Below are 21,972 nucleotides of genomic sequence, written 5' to 3'. Positions count from 1 at the left end.
AAAAGACTTTGAATTAGCTTGCCTAACTCTACTTCATAAGCTGAATGCTAAAAGATCATGTGTCGATCATAAGTAAATTAGGCCACTGTTGCCCTCTTTGAAGGAAAAGTTACACATTTTGGGAAATATGCATGTTCCCTTATTTGACTGAAGAAAAGCTTGATACCACACATGCCTGTATGCAACATATGAAGCTACAGCCTGCAGCCAGCTAACTTAGCTTAGCACAAAGACTGGAAACAGGGTGAAACAGCTTTTAAAACAGCACTGTTTCTTGGATGGGACAAGTAACTTCCCGAAGTCTCTGCTGGTTGCTGGTCAATAAATTACGAAGCAAGTTAAGCTGTTTTTAAAAGTTTAACATTAACACAGCAACAAATCAGAGTCTTCCATTTCTACTTATATTATCTCTATTAATCACTGATGCCAGGCCAACAGGGGCACCACAACTGAGTCAAATTTAATCAATTTTAGAATATTTGAGGATCATTGTGTTCATACTGTTTTTTTCTTATTGAAGAGCCCTAGTGTAGATCGAGATAAATCCCATTTCCCCCTTATTACCAACAATACAAACACTAAACTATAACAAGCAAGTCAGTGTTTTTACCTGTTTCTTCATCAATGGTGAACACTCCCAGACCAGAGCCTTCGTGGATGTGGTACCTGACAACTCCATCTCTTCCCAGATCCTTGTCTGAAGCTGTCAGCGTGACCACTGATGTCCCCACTGCTGCATCCTCCATCACTCCAGCTTCATACACAAACTCTGAAAAGACTGGCCTGTGGAGATTTTCATTGACATCCAGAACATGAATCTCCACAAAGCAGGAGGAGGAGAGGGAACGAGGGAGACCGTGATCGACGGCCCGAACTGTGAGGTTGTAAATTGGCCGCCTCTCAAAGTCCAGCTCCCTCTCGAGGGTCAAGCCACCCGTGGAGGAGTCCAGATGAAAGATCCCGCCCTCTGTATTCTTGAGGTTGTAGGTGACTAGGCCTCCACTGCCCAGATCCAAGTCGACACTCTCGATCCAGACTAGGAGGGTGCCAACAGGTACATCCTCCGGAACTTTAATTTTGTAAACTTTGGGTACAAACCTAGGTGGGTTGTCATTTATGTCTTGCAAAACCACCACAAGGTCAATAGTGGAGAACAACTGAGGGCCAGGTCTGGCTTGGTCTCTAGCTTCGATCCAGAGGTCGTGCCTGGGTGAGGTTTCTCGATCCAAACGACCCGTCACCGTCACCTCACCACTCACTTCATCAATTCTGAACATGTCAGTGGACGTCAGCAGGTAATATTGGACATTACCGCTGGTATCTGTGTCAAGATCTATTGCATGAGCTGTGAAAACAATGGAGTCCACCTCTGTGTTTTCAGGCACATGTATCACATATCTAGGCTGATCAAAAACGGGAGGATTGTCGTTGACGTCTATGACATTCACTGCAACGAACTTCCATGCAGATGTTTGCGGAGTTCCCAAATCATAAACAGTGATGTTCAAGATGTAGAACTCTTTACTCTCTCTGTCCAATGGGCAAACTAACTGAAGGTCACCAGAAAAGGTATCAATGGAGAAACAGCCATCCTCATTCCCGCTTGATATGGCGTACACAAGCTTGCTATTAAACCCAGTGTCAGCGTCTGTTGCCTTGAACTGAACAATGGTGGAATTCAGTGGATGGTCCTCAGTGAGGTCAACTGAACTCGGGAGGCTCAAGTCAAACTTGGGAGAATGCCGGTTGGTGATGTGAATATCGGAGAATGTGTCTTCCTCTTGATTGGTCAAAATGGGTTTGATCGACTCTATCAGTTTATCAGTCAGCTGTTTGAAAATGCCCGTTTCCTGGCAGTGCACCGTCGCATCATCGCCTCTGTTAGTGACGGTTACCCTGACAACTGAAGCTTCAGAGTGATGTCTGCCATCAGTGGCTACAACTCTCAAAGTGAACGAACCTGCTCGCAGGGGAATCGGTTGCCTAAGGGTGATGGCTCCTGACACAGGATCAATACCAAATACTTGGAGCTCATTTCCTGACTCGATGACATACCTCAGCTGCTGCAGCTCATCTAAATCAATGGCTGACAGCTCAGCGATTGTGTGCCCCACAGGTAAATCCAGAGGTACAGTGGTGTTGCAGCCCACCCTCTCAAACAGAGGGATATTATCATTGACATTGTTCAGCGTTATCGTCACGGGGCACTCGCTCACCTGACTGAAGGGGCTGCCGCTGTCTGATGCCCAAACTCTCAGGTGATAACGCCGTTTCATCAGCTCGTAGTCCATGTGTTCGGAGGTTGAGATGACACCTGTGAATGGGTCTATTGTGAAAGGTAAGGGGCCTGGGTTGGCAATAGCATAGGTCACGAAGCCATTTTTGCCTTTATCTTTGTCTGTGGCGGCTACTTTCAGAACACTGCTGCCAACGGGGGTGTTTTCATCCAGTGTGGCCTGATAGGTGGTGCGGGCGAACTGTGGGCTGTTGTCGTTTTCATCCGTAACCTCAACCACTATGTGAGTCTCAGCTTCTCCATGATTGGCCACGACATCAAACTCATAACGATTCTTTACCTCATAGTCAAATTTCTCGGTTGTTATGATAATTCCTGTTTTTGGATTTATCTTGAATTTAGTGCTGTCCTGATTATTTTTAATACTGAAGGAAACATTATAAGGTACGGAGGTGACAGAAACTTTTACTACATAAGTTTTAGGGGGTGAAAACTCACTCACTGTGACAATGTAGGTGTCTTCAAAAAATGCCAGTGGGGTGTAATGATATGCCGGGACGTGGATTTGTGTAATTGGAGAGAGTAAACTTGGGATGCTCCTGTCTTTAGCTTGAAGGGACAGATTCAGCCCAAAAGGAGTTTGAGACCAGATAATCCTCTTTGTAGAGATCACTTGGAAGTCACTGCCCTGCGCCCCGAGGGGGATTATCTCAAAACACTTGTGAGGATCCCCTCCAACAATATTGAGGGATTCCACAGGCTTAACTCCTGCCTCCACATGGACATTGATAGTGATTTTACCGTCTGTAGAGAAAGTGGGTTTGGGGGCAGGTGTGATGACTGGAGACCCCGTGGACATCTTTTGTATGTTTACTGTAACTCTTGCAACATTACCAAATTTCTGAATGCCAGATATCTTCTTTGTCCTGTCCTCAGCTAAAACTGTGAGGTCGTACCTCTCTGTGCGGGTGTGATTGAGCTTCTTGGCGAGGCTGACTGTGCCCGTAAAAGGGTCGACGACAAAGGGATGAGATCTGCTGGTGAAAGAGTAATAAAACTCAGCGTTGCTCCCAATGTCGGCGTCTGTAGCACCAACCCTGACCACACTTGACTTAAGCTGAGTGTCCTCCCTGATGGCCACGTTGTACGAGGCAGGATAGAAGAGAGGCTTTAGGTCGTTGGTGTCAAGCACCTGGATGAACACCTTTGTCTTTGCCTGGAAGTCAAAAGTGTTTTCAGTTGCCTCCACAGTGAGAGTGTAAGTGTCTCTGACCTCCCTGTTGAGGAGTGCGGAATTACTGCTGCGTGTTTTGATCCTCAAAAAACTGAAATCCCCAACTTTAACTGCTTCTGCTTGGAAAAGGCCATCGTCATCACCTGAGACCACGTTATATTTGATGTCCCAGAACAGATCTGTCACTTCAATGCCCATCTTCACCGGCGTCTCAATGTACGTCCGTGGGGCCGAGTTCTCGTTGATGGTGGCGTTGTAGAGATGGTGCGTGAACCTCAGAGGCGAGCTGTCTTTTCCTTTTCCCATACCTCCCTGGCTTCTCGGCACGTGCAGAAGGACTGCTACTAAAGTAAGGAGAGTTTTTCCAAAAGCTGCCATCTTTAGTACCTCCATGAAGGTCCTCAGACCTGAAAAGGAAAGAAAAAATAAATGTCAGGTAATACATGTACTGTATGTCAGGAAAAGGAGAATCCATTATGTAAAAAAGACACCTAGTTTCTTTGAATAATAGTCTTGTCTGTGTCACCTTTTATATCTGCAGAAAAACACATAATACAGATATTTCTTGTACCGCCGCTATTTTGTAAATAGACCAATCATTTCCCCTAAGCTCCACAAAGAATACAAAATGGACACAGAATACACAATGACACAACAGCAGAGGGGAGGCCTGTGATCAGGTATGTGACTCCTGTTCCAACTTGCATTGACCAACAAAAAGTAAAACAAGGCTTTGTTTCGGGATCAGAAACTTGCCTCCAAGCCTTTTCAGAAAGGTGGCAGCCAAAAAACCTCCTCCATAATTATTACTATGGTGGCCAAATACTAGCAAAAAGTACTCATCCAAATTATTACTTCTAAGCCTTTGTCATCACAGAGCTATGAGGAGGGATTTGTAGCGTGATGACTCAGTATCATGCAGATGACGGTGGGTGGTTCAGTCCTGATCCGAGTGTAAACGGCTGCATGTGTACTGTAGGTCTGGGCTGGTGATTGCTCTGTGTGCATTAGACGCCCCTGGAGGCATGAGCCACCAAATTGCTGCTTTCATAATCAACAAAGGATCAGGATCCCACACTGGTGGAATTACAATATCTGTTTTACAAGGGAGGCTGAAATGGCAGCATGAAAGATTAAATATAGATGAAGTGTGACAAATTTAAGTCACAAACTGTACAGTAAAACTGAAGTGCCTCACATGGAAACGACAGCCTTGATCATTTAACAACATTTATATTGCTCATAAAATATTTATTGCATGCAGCGTTTAAATACCTAATTAGATGTCAGCTTTTCTTTAGAGTGTGTCTAATTATCTATTCCAGACATGAATTAAATAAGGGTGCATAAAATAAGTTCCGACTGGATGGACTCTTAGCTTGGATGACTTGAAATGAATACACGATAGACTCACACTGATTAAAATCTATTTATTTCTCTACAACTAATGCTTTTGTTTTCAATAAAAGCACCCACCAAGAGGCATTAAAATTCATATTCTGGTTCAGCTTCCCTCAGAATAGGTTAAATGGTGAGGAAACTGTCTCGTCATATTGAAACAAACCTCCTTTTAACCTAATCTATACCTTAATCAGTGTGATTCATACTTCAGTGCTGTAGCTCTGATGGCACAGCTGATGTTTTAAATCCCTGGAATCATTACTTCAGTTTTAAATCAGGATTTAGCTTTCCCTGGCTAAGCTAACTGTTTACTTGTGTGCAGATATGGTTTGTTAATCCTTGTTGACATGTGTCGGTACCCTTTGTAACAACATTCACACATCAAGTGACGCAGTACAGGTGATTCTGTCTCAGTTTAAAACCATTAACATGCAAAGGAAATCAGCCCCATTAGGATGCACACAACAGTAATGCATGGGGGACAGAAAGACATTCAGGTTTGACACATGCTCGAGGATGCACCTTTTGCACGTGGATTCCACAGTTTTTGATGAAAACCAAAAGCCAAAACGTGCACAAGAAACATGGAAATACATAAACTAACGCAAGCCAAGCTGATGCACAGCCACACCATGCCAGCTCGAGTTTCACAACACCGAGAGCTGACAGCAGAAGAACTGGAGGGCAGAACAGTTTGCCCTTCACCGCCACTCTGACAGCCCATCCAGAGCTGCGAGCAATCTGCACAGAACAATCTGCGGGGCAGAAATGTCGTTCCCTGAGATCAGAGATGAGGAGATCTCCGTCACGCTTTTTCCTCTTTCACTCCTCTGCAAAAATAAGCTTGTTCAGGTAGTGTTATAAGAGAGAATCTAAATCATTTGACCCGATTGTTATGCCACAGGGGTCCTGGTGTCTGAATAAATGTGAACATACAACAGGGAGAGAAAAAGACGCCTTCATCACCAAGTTATGAATACCAGTGTCATACATTATCTCAGAAGTCATATGGGTTTATGAAAACAGCTCTCCCCGGGTAAGGTTCAGGTCTGTGCCTCCAGGTAGACTGGCGCTGTGGGTTTCAGTGGAGGGTGACAGGTATGTGGGGTTTTATCTCCTGTCAGGGCACTTGGTGACAAATAATCAGATTACGTGTGTCAGGGTCACTATTCGGGTTGGTATTTTATTCATCCGTGAGGCTGGATTAAAATAGTTTTAGCATAATTTAGTCTAGGGGCTGGGTCCTATTTCACATGTGGCACCTGAGGGTTTTTCTCTTAGGCTAAAATATCGACAGACACTTCATAGATTGCAGGTCTCACTGCATGAATGCATGCAGACGTGGACTGTTTATTTTGTGTGACAGTGTGTCTGGTTCCTAGATTAGAAGACGTGCACATACATCAAATTTCACATTGATCTCAGCCTCAAAGATATGGATCTACAGGATTGGCATAATGAGGTAGAAAGTAATCCTCAGTGTAATAATTACAGGTCTAAGACGGATTCTGTCTTTGAAAAAACACTTTAATATGCTAATCCCTGTGGACAGAACAAATCTGTCTAAATTCAAATGTATCAAGCAGGGATTTAACAGTGCAATCCAGGTTCTTCTTAAAGAGTCAGTTCAACCAAATTGCAAAAACACATATTTTCCTTCCTTTTACCACATCAGTAAACAAAACGGGGCCACCTGCATAGTGAAGCCATCACTCAGTGTTAGTGGGAAAATCTGTGTGTGTGTGTGTGTGTGTGTGTGTGTGTGTGTTGGGCAAAAGTTTTATTTTAATGATTTTTTTTTTATATTAAGGAACGCAGTTTTAATTACTTCAACTTTGTTTCTGTGAAATCATGTTTTTTTCCATTGCAAACAAAATACTGAGTCATAGTTGCCCAATTAATCTGAACTGACCCAGAATGTGAAAGTGAATGATTGAACTGCTGAATGTTGTAAAAAGTGAAATCTTAAGCTTTGGCTTGTCTTTAGCGGAGTGTGTAAATTAATTTTAAGGTGTATAATCAGATGTTTCTAACTAAACGCAGCTTCTTTATTTATGCCTTTTATGCACACAGGCTTGTGTCTTTGAGTTTTCCATCAAAGAATCACACATTTGATGTTAACGTTTCATCGATTCACTCAGTCCATTCGAGCCTTGAGGAGCTCCAACTATCAGTCACTGAAAACTGTCTGCAGAAAAGATGGAGGATGTTGACAGAGCTAACAGCTACCAGTCTGAAATCATCAAACATAAACTGTAGCTGACAAAAGATCACTTTGTTTCTGATCAACATGATGAAGGAAATGCAGATTGATCGGTTCTCAGCCACAGCAGACCTCTAAGCTGGCCAGTAGTAGGTTTGTGTGTCCTCCTCAGTAGTTTAAAATCTGCCAATATGACTTGACTTTGATACAGTTTTCCATCCAAATACCTGCTGTAGCACATATACTGTTAAGTAAAGTGAGCACTATGCAAGACATTAACTATACTGAAAACATATAATACCAATGGTCAGGGTTTTCCCTGCCATTATAGGGTTGGGGTGCAGCATCCTAGCTGTTTTAGGCAGCACCCCGTCAGCCAAAAGAATGAAAAATCAATGCAGAGAACATTAAAACAAATTTCCCAGATCTAATGGTTGTAGTCGGTCCCAAGTGTACTTCTTTAGCAGGTTTGTCTATAAGCATTATGGCTGTGTCATGTCTGGTCTAGCTTTTCCTACTTGTATACACAGGCACTGTATGGTAATAATAATGGTCCAAAAATATGCAAAATCGTATATTTTTATAGAGAAACAGAACACAGTCTTGTAAAAGGACCCTCCACAAAATATGTGCACCTTAGTTTTCCACAAAGCAAGAGAAAACAATGATGGTTATAAAATTATTAAAACTGGATCAGCCATCAAAAAATGAAGAGAGGAAATCTGAAAGCTTTGGCTTATTCAAAGAATTTACAGACGACTCAGAGTTCTTTGTAATTCGCTCCGGTTTAGGATAGAAAGCAGCGAACACTATTTTGGCAACACCATAACTCATAAGAGAAATACTTCCACAAATATTTGCTCATGTCGTGTTTCTGAAATAAAGGCAAATCGGCAGCTAAAGCCTTCACGAGGAGGCAGAGGAGGGTGGTCTAAGTGGGAGATGAGGATGGATTACACTCCGATTGTAAACACAGAAATATAATGAATTCAATTTGAATCTAATGAACGCGGCAGCAGACATGTAATGAATCCCACAAATCAGCATTACCTGCCTCATCAACACACTCGTTAATGGACGCACTCCTTTGAAGCGCCGCATACAGAGGTAGTCTGGAACTGAACTGTTCTTTTCCTACACTGACAAGTTTCGATCAAGTCCGTCACTCCTGCAGCTTCAGCTTTGTAAAGTTTAACAGCGCTGTGAATTGTTGCTGCTTGTAGGAAAGCTTTTTATGGTTCTGGTGAAAAACTGACATGCCACTCAGAGCTTCTCTGGAGTCTGTAAACTCGACTGAACCTGAAATTGAGACTGAAAGGAAACATTGGAACACTGAAACACTCGGCGCTGCAGGGCAGAAACCCCAGGCCGTTACTGCTGCCGCTCCGGTCAGCTCACACATGCAGATGCACACCATCCCACTTACACTCACGTCAACAAACACACTCCAGAGCTCCCTCCCGGTGTGTGTTCCAGGTAGCAACCTGCAGCCACATGTTCTGCTCCAGCTTCCTGGATCACATTTCAACGCCCCTATCGCTCCCAGTGCAGACGGAGGAGTATCTGCAGCCTTTTTCATTCCTCATCTGCACCTCCTCTGTCTGTCGAAGTGAGTCTGACTTCTCTGCTGGAAGCTCGATAACGTGGAAATCTCCTGCAGAACCACACAGTTTTGCACACAACTCAGGGAAAGTTTACTGTTTCATGTTTGCCGGCTCTCTGCTGCAGGCTGAGACCACGTGATCACTGCTGCTCGTCACTTCTGCAAGAGGTGTTTCTGGCAGAGTGGATCCATATATGAGCCCATGTGCCGATATTCTCAACCTAATAAAGGTTACTCACAGGTATATCACTATATGTTGCTTTTTTATGTCTTCAACACAAGTTTTTCTTAATTGATGTTTAAAATACTTTGTATTTCTGCTTTTATCTATAGTCATTATTAATAATGATTTACTGTTCATCGTATCTTTACTGTAAAGGCAGATTTATAATTGACAAAAAGGTTTTATTGACACTACAGTGATGGATTGTACCCATTGACATCACCACTGCAATCACTGCTGTCAATCATCCTGTGATTATACACCCACAGTAACTGTGTTTACATTCTGTTCACGGGGTGGGCGATGCACACACTCAGAGAACCGGAGTTACATTCGGGTCACTCGTCCCATTATTGGATGGGAGAAAAATGCTGTATGATTGTCGTCTTTACATGAACCCTTTCACGGTGCTGGAGGCTGGTGATTAGCCGGTTTGCTAGTGTGTTCATGTAGAAGACTACAACGGCTTTTTTTTTTTTTTTTTTTTTGCTGGCTTCACATTGTCTTCCACCAGCATCAGAAAGGTGGAGGAGACAACACAAGTAGCTCAGGCTGATTAATCACAGTTATGTGTATATACTGCACACAGAACATGCTGCTTCTTCTAATCTTAACTAACCAAATTCAAAGTTTGTAAAAACAGATCTAATATATCAATATTGGCATGCGCCCAAAAAAATCTTTTTTTTTTTTTTTCAAACTACACCAGGTTTGCAAAATGCAATAATCTGGGGCTGAAACAGAGACAACTGCCTAACCCTTCTCAACTTTCATTAGCTAAGAAAAACAGGCATGTTTTGTACGAGAGGTTGCCCCCTCCCTCACAGCTGTGAAGCTGATATACTGTTTATCAAAACTATATCACTCATTATGTTGAATCGATCCTAAATGGTGATTGAAAAATAATTAACTGAGATTAAATATTAACACTCATGAGTTGATAGACAGAAAAGTAGAAAATCTGTCTGCCTACCAGCTAAAGCTAATCTAGATACAGATATATTAAACAGTGGTAGCATCTCCTGGTGTGTCTGCTCTTATTTTACAGTCACTGTCCACTTACTCATCAGTCCTACGTGCAAATTACTTTTAACCACACAGTGCACTTCACTCGATGTAAGAGTCGTCACTCATTTCCTGTGTGATGGCTATTGCAACACAGACAAGTTGAATCATGGATCCATATAGCTGCCAATCTGGCTTTGTAAATGCTCAGGGGTGTTTTATAATGGGAGAGCGGGGAATGTGGTTTGATCTGAGAGAGCCAGCAGCACACAGAGCCAACAACAGGCCCCGTCAGGCCCACTGGCACACAGGTAATTATCTCCATGTGTTTGTACAAAGGTTTTTCACCAGTATATTGTGGTAAATGGTAATGGTGGAAAGTGGTCTTGTAAGGGATTTAAAAGATTTCAGGGTTTTCTTTTTTTTCCACTGAAAACTATACGGTATTATTCCTCCTCCTGCTGCTCCGCCTCCGACTGTATTCATCCCTTCAACCTGTTTCCTGGGTTTTGTGAAGTGATTACGCCCCTCACTCTCCAAAAGAAAGGATAGAAGGAACCTAGGAACCCTCTTTCCTTACCTTATAGGTCAAAAGGTATCTAAGGTTGTGTTCTGGATGTGGGTGTTTCACTGGCTGAAAACCAGCTGGACAAATGTACCTTTCTGTGATGAAAACATGGATTTATTCACCTGCCATTAACATTTTTGTCTGAATTTAGCTTTGCAGTAAGTTTTAATGTAGCATCATATTTCCTAAATATACGCATTAGATGTATATGTTTAGTGAAGTACTATTCTAATCATCCATGACAAATTCAATTATATATAAATAATTCCTCACTGCATGAATGCTGATGAAGGCCATGGAATGCAGCTGAAAGCTCTGGGAGGAATCTACTAAGTGGACCATGAGCAGTTTCCTCTTAAACAAGGACTTGTTAATGTTTATACATAACAGCTCATATTATAGACATGTTATCAGTCATACATTCATGTTTTATACAAATTGTTTTAAGCAACACACTCAAAAATGTCCTGACAGCAGCTTGTAGCGTAATACAAGCAATAAATCAAGTATTTATATCACTCATGTAAATCCTAAATAGAGGCCTTCAGAGTAAAATTTAACCTCATTCTATCATCATGGCTGTCCCGGCCCAGCCATGACGGTGCCAACACGATTTCCTCCACATGAAACTAAACTTACTTTCAGACTAGCTCTCATTTACATAATTGCAGAGTTCAATTTCCTCCCCATCTATAAAAAAAACAACATCCATAGTCTGTACTTTGGTACAATCTAACACGGTAATGAGTCTGTGCTGCACATTAAGCCATGATGGATGGGGAGGCTTTACCCAATGTCAGTCTATTAAGTGCTCACTCTTGTATCCTGGTGAAAAAAACTCTCCAAATTTGCTGACTACAAAGCACAAGCAATGTTTCGCTCCTCCTTCAAGATTCGCAGGGTGAAACAGCCCGAAAATGTCAAATTTGACAATTAAGTGCGGCGACAAGGTGTTACAGCAGCTGGTCCCATTCAGATAAAAGGTTGTTTCCAAAGACGGTCGGCGACGTGCCGGTCTTTAGCATTTCAAGCCCCGCTAAAGTTCTCTAGGGTCTGAGAAAGTGTTTGGTAGAAGAGATGAGCAACAACAATCAAAGATCCACAGCATGTTGTAGAAAACTGGCAGAAGAGGCAGATAAATAACGTTAAGAAAAAAAGGAGGTATAATGTCACCTTATACTTATATATATCTAAATCATCACAACTATCTTTCCAGTCAAGAATCGATAATTAAAAACTGAGGCTTTAGTCAGTTAAAGACTCTGCCGACCTACAACTTCAATAAGTCTGATACAGTTTGTCTGAACAGGCCTCAAGGTCTCTGTGGATCTATTAAACTGGGCAAAAACAGAGTTAAGGAGCTTTGTCCTCCACCTCATCTGTAAGAACAGTAGCTTACAGTCCCTGCTGACGCCTCTGGACCCGGAAGGTTTCTGTAAATTGTCAGCAGTTATTTGAATTGCTTGCGGTCTGTAAAACATCTTGTGTCATCCTCTGCACAACCTGAGGTCTTGCTCATGTTTGCCCATACGCATCCCTTGTGGGATTAAAGTCCATTTTACGTCATTTGCTACCAGACAGCCCAGTGATCCACATCCACAGAGAATTCACTCAGCCTTATTGATTCATCTTGGAATCAATAGCAAATGATGTGCTTTTGGTTTTCATTAAAAAGCATGGAACTCACATGCAAAGGGTGCACCCCCAAGCATGTGCCAAGGCCTTCTAGCAGTTCACATGCTCATTTTTTTCCTCCCCCCACGATTCATGAGTTAATTTTGCTGAACAGTTTCAGAGAAACGCACTGCAGGTGTCGTTTGCTGTGACATGTGAAGTTTGAAAACAGCGCCCCCTGTCTTTTTTATTCAATCGAGACTTGGCTCTGAATGTAGTAGTGAGATTCCCATCCTGATAATATATTAATGTTGTTTTAAATTGTCGTTGCACTGCCTCAAAGTGGCCGAAAACAGTAAGCTGATCCAATCAAGCGTGGGAAGGGTCTGTGTTGCAGCGCTGCCTGCGGGACACTGGCTGGCAGAGGTGATAAAAACTGCTCACTTATCCAGAAGCTTAATAATAATAATTTCTTATCTGTTAGTGGCGTCTCTGTATGTCTGGCCAGGTGCCCTGCCTCCACTGTAAAACGCTGCGGGATGCGTTGGTGTGTACATGAAGGGAGCTGTCAATCAGTTTTTGCAGCCTACTTGAAATGCTGATTCTTACTGACCCTTGCCAGACCACCATGAGAGAAGAGAAAATTGTGGGCTGGTGCTCACATTCAAATAAGAATAGAAAATATTCACTTTTGCAGCCACACGTCTCCCCCACCCTGTCTCCCTGCTTCCAGATACCAATTAAAATCAGGTGTTGGAGGCTCGGGGGGTCAGAGGTAAGAGTGGATGCACCTCAGTCACTCCCCTCTCCTCACTCTGACTCATTTAAGGAAGCTGCCTCCCAGCGCTCTGCTCTGCTCTCACATTATTGCTTCCTCCTGCAGGACCATTATCAGTGTTCATTGACTCTGACACTTGACCTCTGTACAACAGGCGCCCCTCCACCGTGCAAGCCATTCTTCTCTTTTGATTCAATGCATTATCATTGGACTGCATTATTCATGGGACATTATTTCTACATTTCATACAACATTAGTGTCAGAATTTCAGGTCTATTTGGGTTTTACAGCATAGAGCCGGTTTTTGATGTGATCTGCAAAAGCCCACTTTACCTTCACTAATGTTCTTGTCTGCACTGGCTCAGTTTGCTTAAGTAGACCAGCAGTCTGTCTGCAGTGCACTTATCTTCAATTAAAACGTGTCATCAACTAATTTTCCACATGTAGTTAAAAAGTTTTAGCGCGTCAGCATTTATCAGCAGAAGCAGTATCTCCTTGTTTCTGAGAGTGAATGAAAATTTGCGAACTTGAACAAATAAAAAACAAGTGAACACCCAGCAGCAGCTGTGTTTTCGCACAACAGAACATTTGTTTAACATTCACGTATTATTCACTTCAACAAAGATGCCGATGCCAAGCCGATTAACTCAAAATGCCAGATACCACTCGATTAATCGGCTGACCCATTAATCAGTCTACCACTATTCAATACTGCTTAATTCCAGATCTAATCTAAACTGATCTGAAAATCAAAGGCTGCAAAAAAGCATCAGTGAAATGACTGAAACCTTTACTGTTCATTCTTAAAAATGGGATCTGCAGAAACTCTCACAGCAAACGCCTTTGCAGGACTGGAATTTAAGATCAGACCTCCTGGATTTTGTAAGGGTGGGGTTATGATACTAACCTCCGTCTGGAAGGGTTCGGGGGTTGGGAAGGGCGCGGCCTACAAACCTAACCTCTCTCACACCCACAGCATGAAGCCGGGACACGGAGGCCTTTAACTGGAGCTGAGTGGTTATATTGGGACGAGCTAACAGCCCTGAGCTGCTCTGGTCCAGAGGTGCTTAACCCTGTCAGGACTACACGCAGTCTGATGAAACTCAGAAGCCCTGAGAACCGGGTCAGAGTGTGTCTTAAATAAATGCAAATAAAAACATCAGTATAAAGAACTTGCTCTGCATGCCGAAATTAACCAGACAAGGGCGTCTATTTTTGTTGACTCCAGGCAATAAAACGTAGCACAGTGGCACTCAGTCCTTTACGACGCTGGTCAGAACGCCCTCACGCAACCAAAGATATTAAAGACTGTGTGTAAATATGACAAATCTCTGATGATAGGTAAGTGCCTGCTGTCAAATCTGCCAGGTGAATGCAAAAGGTCACCAGTGATAAAAAAGTTAACTGACCTTTGCCAAGTGAAGCTGTTTGTCTCAGTGAAGCAGCTCCGCCCGGCCTCACACCCGAAACCACAACTTTTATGTGTTACTGTTGCGCAGAGACTTTGGATAATTCTTCAAGAGCTGACAATAGCAGAACGTTTTATTGTCACAGCATCTGCAAAAGCTGTGATGGTGCACCACTGTGGGCAGTCATAAAAATCCAGTGTGAAGTCATGGAAATGTTCTGGGATGAGACTTAAAGAAAGAGTGGAAACACACTGTGAAACACTGTGAGAATAAAACTGCATTTGGACCTGACTGTGTTTGTTTAACCACTTTATATTTAGGCTATAAAAGTAGAGCATTTGGGAAAATAGAGTGTCTGAACAACTGCAATAACATATTAAACCTATTACACACTGATATTATTTACAGTATGAGCTCCTCTCTATGATACCACACTGTGCAGCACTGCAGCCTGTCTGCTGGATTTTTCTGGGCTTCTCTTCTCAGAGCTGCAGCCTGCAGGGTTCAGGTCGTGTCACGGGTGAAAGGTTGAGTGGAGGGGTCGGGGGTGTCCTTTCAAGCTAAACTGCCCCTCTGCATATACACACACACACACCCGACCCACTCCCACACCTAAAGGGTCACTCAGGCCTCACAGCAAATACCATAATTATAGGGAGGGTCAGAAATGTCTCAGCAGCATTCCCTGTTAGCAAGCTCGGCCTGTCAGTCATTCAGACGGTCTGGTGGTTCGTTTGGACCAGACTCTACGGGATGGGACTGGTGGAGGGGGTAGATGTTGTTTGGATTAGGGTGGATTTCATCTCATTTTCCCCTCATATCACACTCCTTTAGTTTTCAATCTTTCTTTGGCTAATTTCATAACTTCCCTCGGTGGTTCTGCAGCGTACACTCAGTCAGTCAGCCAGGAACTCAGGTAATAAAACAGTTGGAGAGGCCAACAGCTTAATTGCATGAGGGTAATATCCATCCATGCTTTATGGTGGGCAGCAGTCGTCCTTCCAGCTCAGTCTAGACTTCATCTCAACCCCCCCCAAACAGCTGCGTTATCTGCGCCCTCATTAAACAAACAGCCCATCAGATGATTTCAGAAGCTCTCAGTCTAGACTGAATGGCTGCTGACTAAAATTTCAGCATTTCTGTAGAAACACTGCGCTTAAAAAAAAAAACTTTACCTGATGGGAAAAGTAAACTCACTTAATCCAACTTTAACAAAGCAGACTTCAATATCAGAGTTATGACATTTTCCACGGACATAAAAAGCAATTATGTTGTCTACCCGCCATAGAACGAAAACATCAGCTGAAAGTAGCATCTCAACACAACACAGCCTCAAGCAACCTCACGGTCAAATGAGGTTCAGGAAGATGAGTGAGTGGTTTTCTTTTCGCACCGTTTCCAAAACATCTACCTGTGTGTCGCTTTCCATTATGGAAAGTCACCTTCAGAGAAATGGTCAGTCGTTTGAGGTTATCTTGCTGCCCATCCATCACAAATGCCACCCTCTATTTCACAGTATGCGCCATGCAAGCCGGCCTCATTGAGGAGTGACAGGACTCGATGGACACACTCTCAGCAGGAGAGGAAAAACCAGCCTTTGACTCGGGAGGCATTCAAAGGAGAGACGTATGGCAAATCATTTCTTTTCCTGCACTGCTGTCACACATGCACTGTCATTGCAAAAAAATATATGTTAGCAATTTCACTCCACACAGAGGAAATGAGCTCCAGGAGAAAAAAAATGAGAGGAGGACTCTGACTGAAGCTTCGTCAGGAGCTCGGCTGCATGCATTGACATGTGGCTCCACTGCTTCTCTCCACCTCCCCTCCCATGCTGAAGCTCCCGGCCAAAACTGTGAGAAATGAAAGCCTCCGAATCGGTTCTGTAATATCGACTCATACACGCTCACACACCCTTTTCTCCGAAATAAAGCAAATTGCTTGATTGATTAAATTTCAGTTCTCTCTTTGGCAACAGTTAGTACTCAAAACGCATTAAAACGCACCATGGGAAGCTTATGTTAGTGCATAATTATAACTAGAAGATGATATAAGAAGCATAATGTGCCAAATGATCATTCTTTCCCAGCACTGGTCTTGGTAGAGAAGTTCATCTGAGGCATTTCTTCTCTGTTTATACATACTCCTGCAGTGTTTATGAATCTTGTAATACTAAACAGTGGTGTTATTCTTCACAATACACAGCAGTGTGAAGTGGAGTGAAGTGGAGTGAAGCAGCGTGCATGGCGAGCGACAAGGAAAACTTACCTCAGGTCCAGTTAGGTGACTCTTCCAGGAATATCGCTCTCTTCTCTCCCCTCACACTGCAGGAACTTTAAAGATCCTCCGACAGGCCCGCAACAACCGGTGTACTCCCGTCATGGTTTGGTGACAAGTCCATGAAAAGGAAGGAGGAAAGAAACAGCGAAAAACACACACGCAGAGTGTGTTTGAACTGCCGCTGACTTCAACTTCAGCGCCTTCAAAGGCTCTGAACCAAAGTGCTACTGAGGCACCTCAACACTCCCTCAGGAGTCCCATCTCCACCCACTTCTCACACTGTCCCTCCTCTCTGTGACACACACACACACACACACACACACACTCACACTCACACCTTCCATGTGCCCAGATTGTGGGCTGTGCCCCCCTCCCCACCCCCCTCCTGCCTGTGGGCTCAAGCCTTTGGGCCTTGGCCAGGACTAGGGCGTGCATGTGTGTGTGTGTGTGTGTGTGTGTGTGTGTGTGTGTGTGTGTGTGTGTGTTGTCTGTTGACACTGTAAATGCCTCTGCTATGTGTTTATTCAAGTTTAGTCCGATTCAGTTCAGAACTTTATTCTCAAAGCAATGCAACAAGTGGATTTAAGAAAAACAAACAACCCGCACAACAAACATAACCAACAGGCCTCAAATTAGCAACTCATCATTCAAACAAGTAATTAGACAGTGAATTATGTCCTCGGTATGCAGGGAAAGCAAACAAACCTTAAAGGGCCGTGTGTTACCTGCGAGGAACTCTGCAGAAACAAAACACAGCTTAAAACTGTCAGTTCAACCAAATAACAGAGAGGAAAATCCCACCTACCCTGAGCGGGATCTGGACACATTATTCGTCCCTGAAGGAGCTTTGAGAGGCAAACTGACTGCAAACACGACAATAAACAGGAAGTATTCATTCAAATAAAATACAAATACATAAAATATGAAATATGATAGCAAGCGTCCCTGACAAAGGTACAGTAGAGCATTTATTACTCTCCAAAGAGAGATCAGAGTTGCCAGATTGGCCGGTTTTCCACTTGGGCTACCTTTTATTTAACTGGATGGGTAAAACTAGTAGATTGTGATAATCTGAGCTAGTTTCTCCACCATTTGTGCTGCTTCCCTTGATGAAATGTTACAGACACTGTCTTAACAAATCGTCCCTCCTTCATCTTCAGCTCTCCTGATTGAGGCTGACAGGGAGTTCAACAGGCTCCACAGCAGTAACTGAAAACTGATCAAATGTAATTTCAGTTCATTACAACAGGCTGACGCTGTCGGACAGACACAAACATGCCTCTCCTGAATGGAAAGAAAATGTGGGCTTCTTTTATGACGATTAGGCAGCTTTAAAGCCCCGATGGAGGCTGAAGTCCCAGAAACTCTGGAGTCTCCACATTCATTCATTCATCAGGGGGAACCTTCTGTCAGCAGTGTGGTCTTTGGATTCAGTTCTTTACATTAAATGAAATGGTCCAATCGATATTTAATTTAAAATCATATAAACAAAGAAAATCAGCAAATTTGACAATGTTTGTTACTGCTTGTTAATCAGCTGATCCACTGATGCGTTTACACTACGTCGATGTCTGACTAAAGATATTTGGGATTGTAATTAGTTGATTAATCACCTGCAAGCTAAGGTGATAATAAGTCTTTGCAGCTTGCTTGTTGCTTTGTGGACCCGTCTGGGTGAAACCATGCAGCTCACCAGTAACTAACAGTCGGCCACTTCAAGCCGTATCAGCCTAATGGAGAGAGGTAATTAGCTGTTATGGTTTTGTAGCTGCAGCAGAAACTTATCAGCCTTTGTGTCGCTGTTGTGTAAACATCACAAATGAACTCACTGCATACAGCTCTCTAACTCCTGGCCCGAGGCCATGAATGCTGTTAGGAACGAAAGGGAGAATAATGAGGACGGTGGTATGTAATCTATAGTATGTGACCAAAGTAAGAGGCATTAAGTACAGTAACTTCTGTCTTATCAAGAGTTACAGAGCGAAGAAGCAGAGTTTGCAGTGGCCTGTAAGGACCAGAAATCTAAATGTCAGCTGATTACTAATACATGAGATTTAAGCAAGGATTTAGCTGAAAGGGGCAATAAAGAGGTAATTCATCATCACGATAAAGACTGGAACAATAAAGATTTGTCACAGTGTTTTGTGGCGCTGTCTTCTATCACTGAGCAAATTCACAAAGAGGGGATTGTTGTGTCAGAGCCCGATCAACAGCCAAACAAACCTGCTGCAGATGTTGAGTATTAGAGCCGTTTGTGCAGTGGGGCAAAGCAAATCTAGTTTAATACCACATGTCCCTTGACAGGAGAACAGATTTCTTCATTGTTCCGAGGCCTCAGACGCTGTACAGCAGACGCAGTGTTTCCGAAACTGTAAAAAGCTCAGCAAGGGACATCGCTTGGCAACACCGCACCCACCCAGAAAGCATCTGCCACCTCAACCTCTGCTGGTCGTCAAATCGCGCTAGCCATCAGTCTGCAGGTGGACCCGACCAGTTCACCTCTAAGGCCAACAGGGGGGCTCGGGCGACTCCGTCAGAAATCTCGTTTAAAAAAAGATGCACCAGCGCCAGATGATGAAAAATCTGAGAGATTCTTGATCATCTGGCGCTGGTGCGTCTTCCCTTTGTTTCTTTACAGCATGTAAAAAGGCCTTTACACACACACACACACACGCACGCACACACACACTGTGTGAAAGAAGTACCATTCACTCTGCTTCCATGTAAAAGCATCATGTTTACACTCATCTGGCGTTCTGGGGAACAGAGGTGATCATCACCTGTCATGCTTAAAATGCAACCATTGAACACTTTCCCTTTAAAGCTGAGACAGAAGGGGACCAGAAGCTGCCCCGAGGCTCCATGTCCAGTATTTCCAGGCCAAGGTAGAGAGACCTGATGATACAGAGGAGAGAGAGAGAGAACACATGGACCTGTGGAGAGAAGAGGGGGGTGGAGGGGGAGAGAGGGACACAAAAAAAAAATTAGTGAAGGGGTAAGTGGAGAGAAAAGCAAGGGAAGAAAAAGATGGAGGTCAATGGAACAAAGAGAAAGGTAAAGAGGTGGAGAGCAACTGAGGAAGGAGGGAGAAAAAGAAACATGTTGTGGGAGGGAGATAACAGAAAAGAGACGAGAAAAGGTAGAAGGTAAGAAGGTAAACATCATGTGAAACAAATGCTAATGAAGAAGGAGCGACTGAGAAATGTAAGGAGGTCAATGGAGGGAGTTAAGAAAAAAAAGGAAAGAAGGACGTGGCGAAGAGATAGAAGACAGAGAGGAGCAAAGGTAGATGAGAGGAGGAGGAGGAGGATGGACGCAATGAAATTAATCAAAAACATTACAAAGAGACGGACAGAGAGGTGGAGGTGACAGAGGGGCGTAAAGGAGAGGGGGCTAGATGAACAGAGAGGGAGAGGAGAGAAGGAGGGAGGAGGTCTGGTCTAGAAATAAACACCAACAGAAGGTGGGCATGAAGCCACCAGCAGCAGGTGAACCTGAACGAAGAGCCGGAGAGCCTGGAGGAAATGAAAGCTAAAATCCACCTTATGTAACCCGCTGCTGTCGTCTCACGCTGCTCCATCCACACCGCTCAACATTTACTTTTACACCGGGGGTCATTCTGCCGCCGCGTCCGTCCTGACTGTCCCACAGTGGAACAAAATGTCTCCGCGATCTAAAACGCGAGCCAGTAAATGTCACGTTCTGCTATTTGTCCCTCAGAATCAAAGAGGTCTGACTTTTTGTTTTACTTTTCAGTGTTCAACAGTCACATCCGAACAAATCCATCAGCGAAGAGCAAACACAGACCAATTTCTGCAGGTACCGGCGGAGGAAATGGACTGTGGCTCATGTTTATCAAGCACATCAGAGGAAACTTGGTCCTAACTGGCTAAAAGTTTCACTGCTGCATGTCTGGTCTCACTCATCAAGCATTTTTGGATTGAGGACAATTCCTTCATTATAACATTTAATCACAATGTCATTCACTAATCAACTATTAATAGAGACACTTTAACCCCAAAATTAGCATTTATAAGAACTACATGAATAATGAATAGAGAGTTTATAACACACGATTATGTAGATTTAAGCAGATATTTAAGTGTTTATTTATGTGCAGTATTTGTTAATAATTCTAACTTAGCATATGATGTTTGATAGTATTTCACATCAGTACAACTGAGTCTGACGACATTATCATTCACTTTCTGTTTGATAGAGCAGCCTCACCGTCTGGGTGTCCACAGAAGGAGTTATAGTTCTGACACTTACAGCTGCCTTCAACTACACTACAGTAGGTTATGTTTATACTCTCCTTTTTTTATGTATTTCCTGCCTTTCAGGAGGGCAAATTCATTTTTTTCTTTAACTCATGTAAGTCATGTAAGTGTACAGCTGCAAGGTGGACAGTGCTTTTGAGACTCTTTCTTTGACATTTTGAGAAGGAGAGTGTGTATTTGACCATTTCTGGCACTTAGTGCTGTAAAATGTGCATCACCTCATTACGTAGCAGGTTAAAGTGCAGGTCAGTGGTGGCAGCAAAGCATGATTTAAGACTGACATGAACAATGTGATGGACAACAGGCTTGTTATTATTGTGCAACTTTATCACTACTTTAACCAGGAAGCCAGAAGAGAGCTGAACTGTGGCCTCTGCAACCTAAACTGTGATGCATCTCACAAAACAAAACTCTTCCTGTTCACACAAACACAACAGAGTGTTGGTGCAGTGCTGCAAGCATCCGAGCCTCAAACTGAGGCTAAATACAAGAAAAATCACTTTTCAGGTCCAGGCTTGAACATCAGTTAATTTACAGCTACATTTAGAGGCAAATAATCAGAACCGTAAATCCATCATTCAATATATTTAGAATGTAAGTCTGTAAAAGTGCTGTAATTCTGTCAAACAATGGACAGTAATTATGCCCTGTCAATCAGTTTTTAAGAGCGTGTCCCACAGAGTTTCTTAACTTTCTCACAGATAAAATCTCTTCATTTAGAAGCAGATGAGGGATTGAAACCGCCGATGTGTGTGATCTACTCGGATCCTCTGTACTGCCTTTTCAACATGCACATCTGTGCATATGAATGGAAAAAAATGAAACTTTTTCTGTCTGCGTTTTCTGCTTCCAACATGTGTTTATTTTGAGTCGCAAGGTGAGAGAGAAGAGGTGATGAGATGAAAATCAGGATCGTGTCTGCATGAGAGAAGATATGCAAGCGATAGTAGTGTCATGACTACATTTGGAAAAATCTTTTCACTACAGTGTAGTTTGACTTTATTTCCTGAATTCCTGGGAACTGCACTGAAACGATCAACTTCTCAGAGCTTTAGAGGAAGGAAAATAGGCAAACACTGGCTTCTGTGTTTCCTGAAAATGATGCCGCCATGACAGATTCATCATCATTCAAAATAAC

General features: G+C 43.1%; 1 protein-coding gene across 2 annotated transcripts in view; it reads right to left on the bottom strand.

Moving 5' to 3' along the window:
- The window catches only part of fat2 (FAT atypical cadherin 2), a 103,928-nt gene extending 87,276 nt beyond the window's left edge, over positions 1-16,652 (bottom strand). For both annotated transcript variants that reach the window (XM_041943519.1, XM_041943521.1), the window contains exons 1-2: positions 16,543-16,652; positions 611-3,877 (exon numbers count right to left, since the gene is read on the bottom strand). In XM_041943519.1, coding sequence (XP_041799453.1) covers positions 611-3,863 — 3,253 coding nt within the window. In that variant the 5' untranslated portion in view covers positions 3,864-3,877; positions 16,543-16,652. The remainder of the gene's footprint in view (positions 1-610; positions 3,878-16,542) is intronic.
- Positions 16,653-21,972: the final 5,320 nt, after the last annotated feature.

This window comes from Chelmon rostratus, chromosome 9, assembly GCF_017976325.1.
Source record: "Chelmon rostratus isolate fCheRos1 chromosome 9, fCheRos1.pri, whole genome shotgun sequence".
NCBI lineage: Eukaryota > Metazoa > Chordata > Actinopteri > Chaetodontiformes > Chaetodontidae > Chelmon > Chelmon rostratus.
The sequence above is the reverse complement of the archived record's forward strand: the minus strand, read 5'-3'. Positions and strand labels throughout refer to the sequence as shown.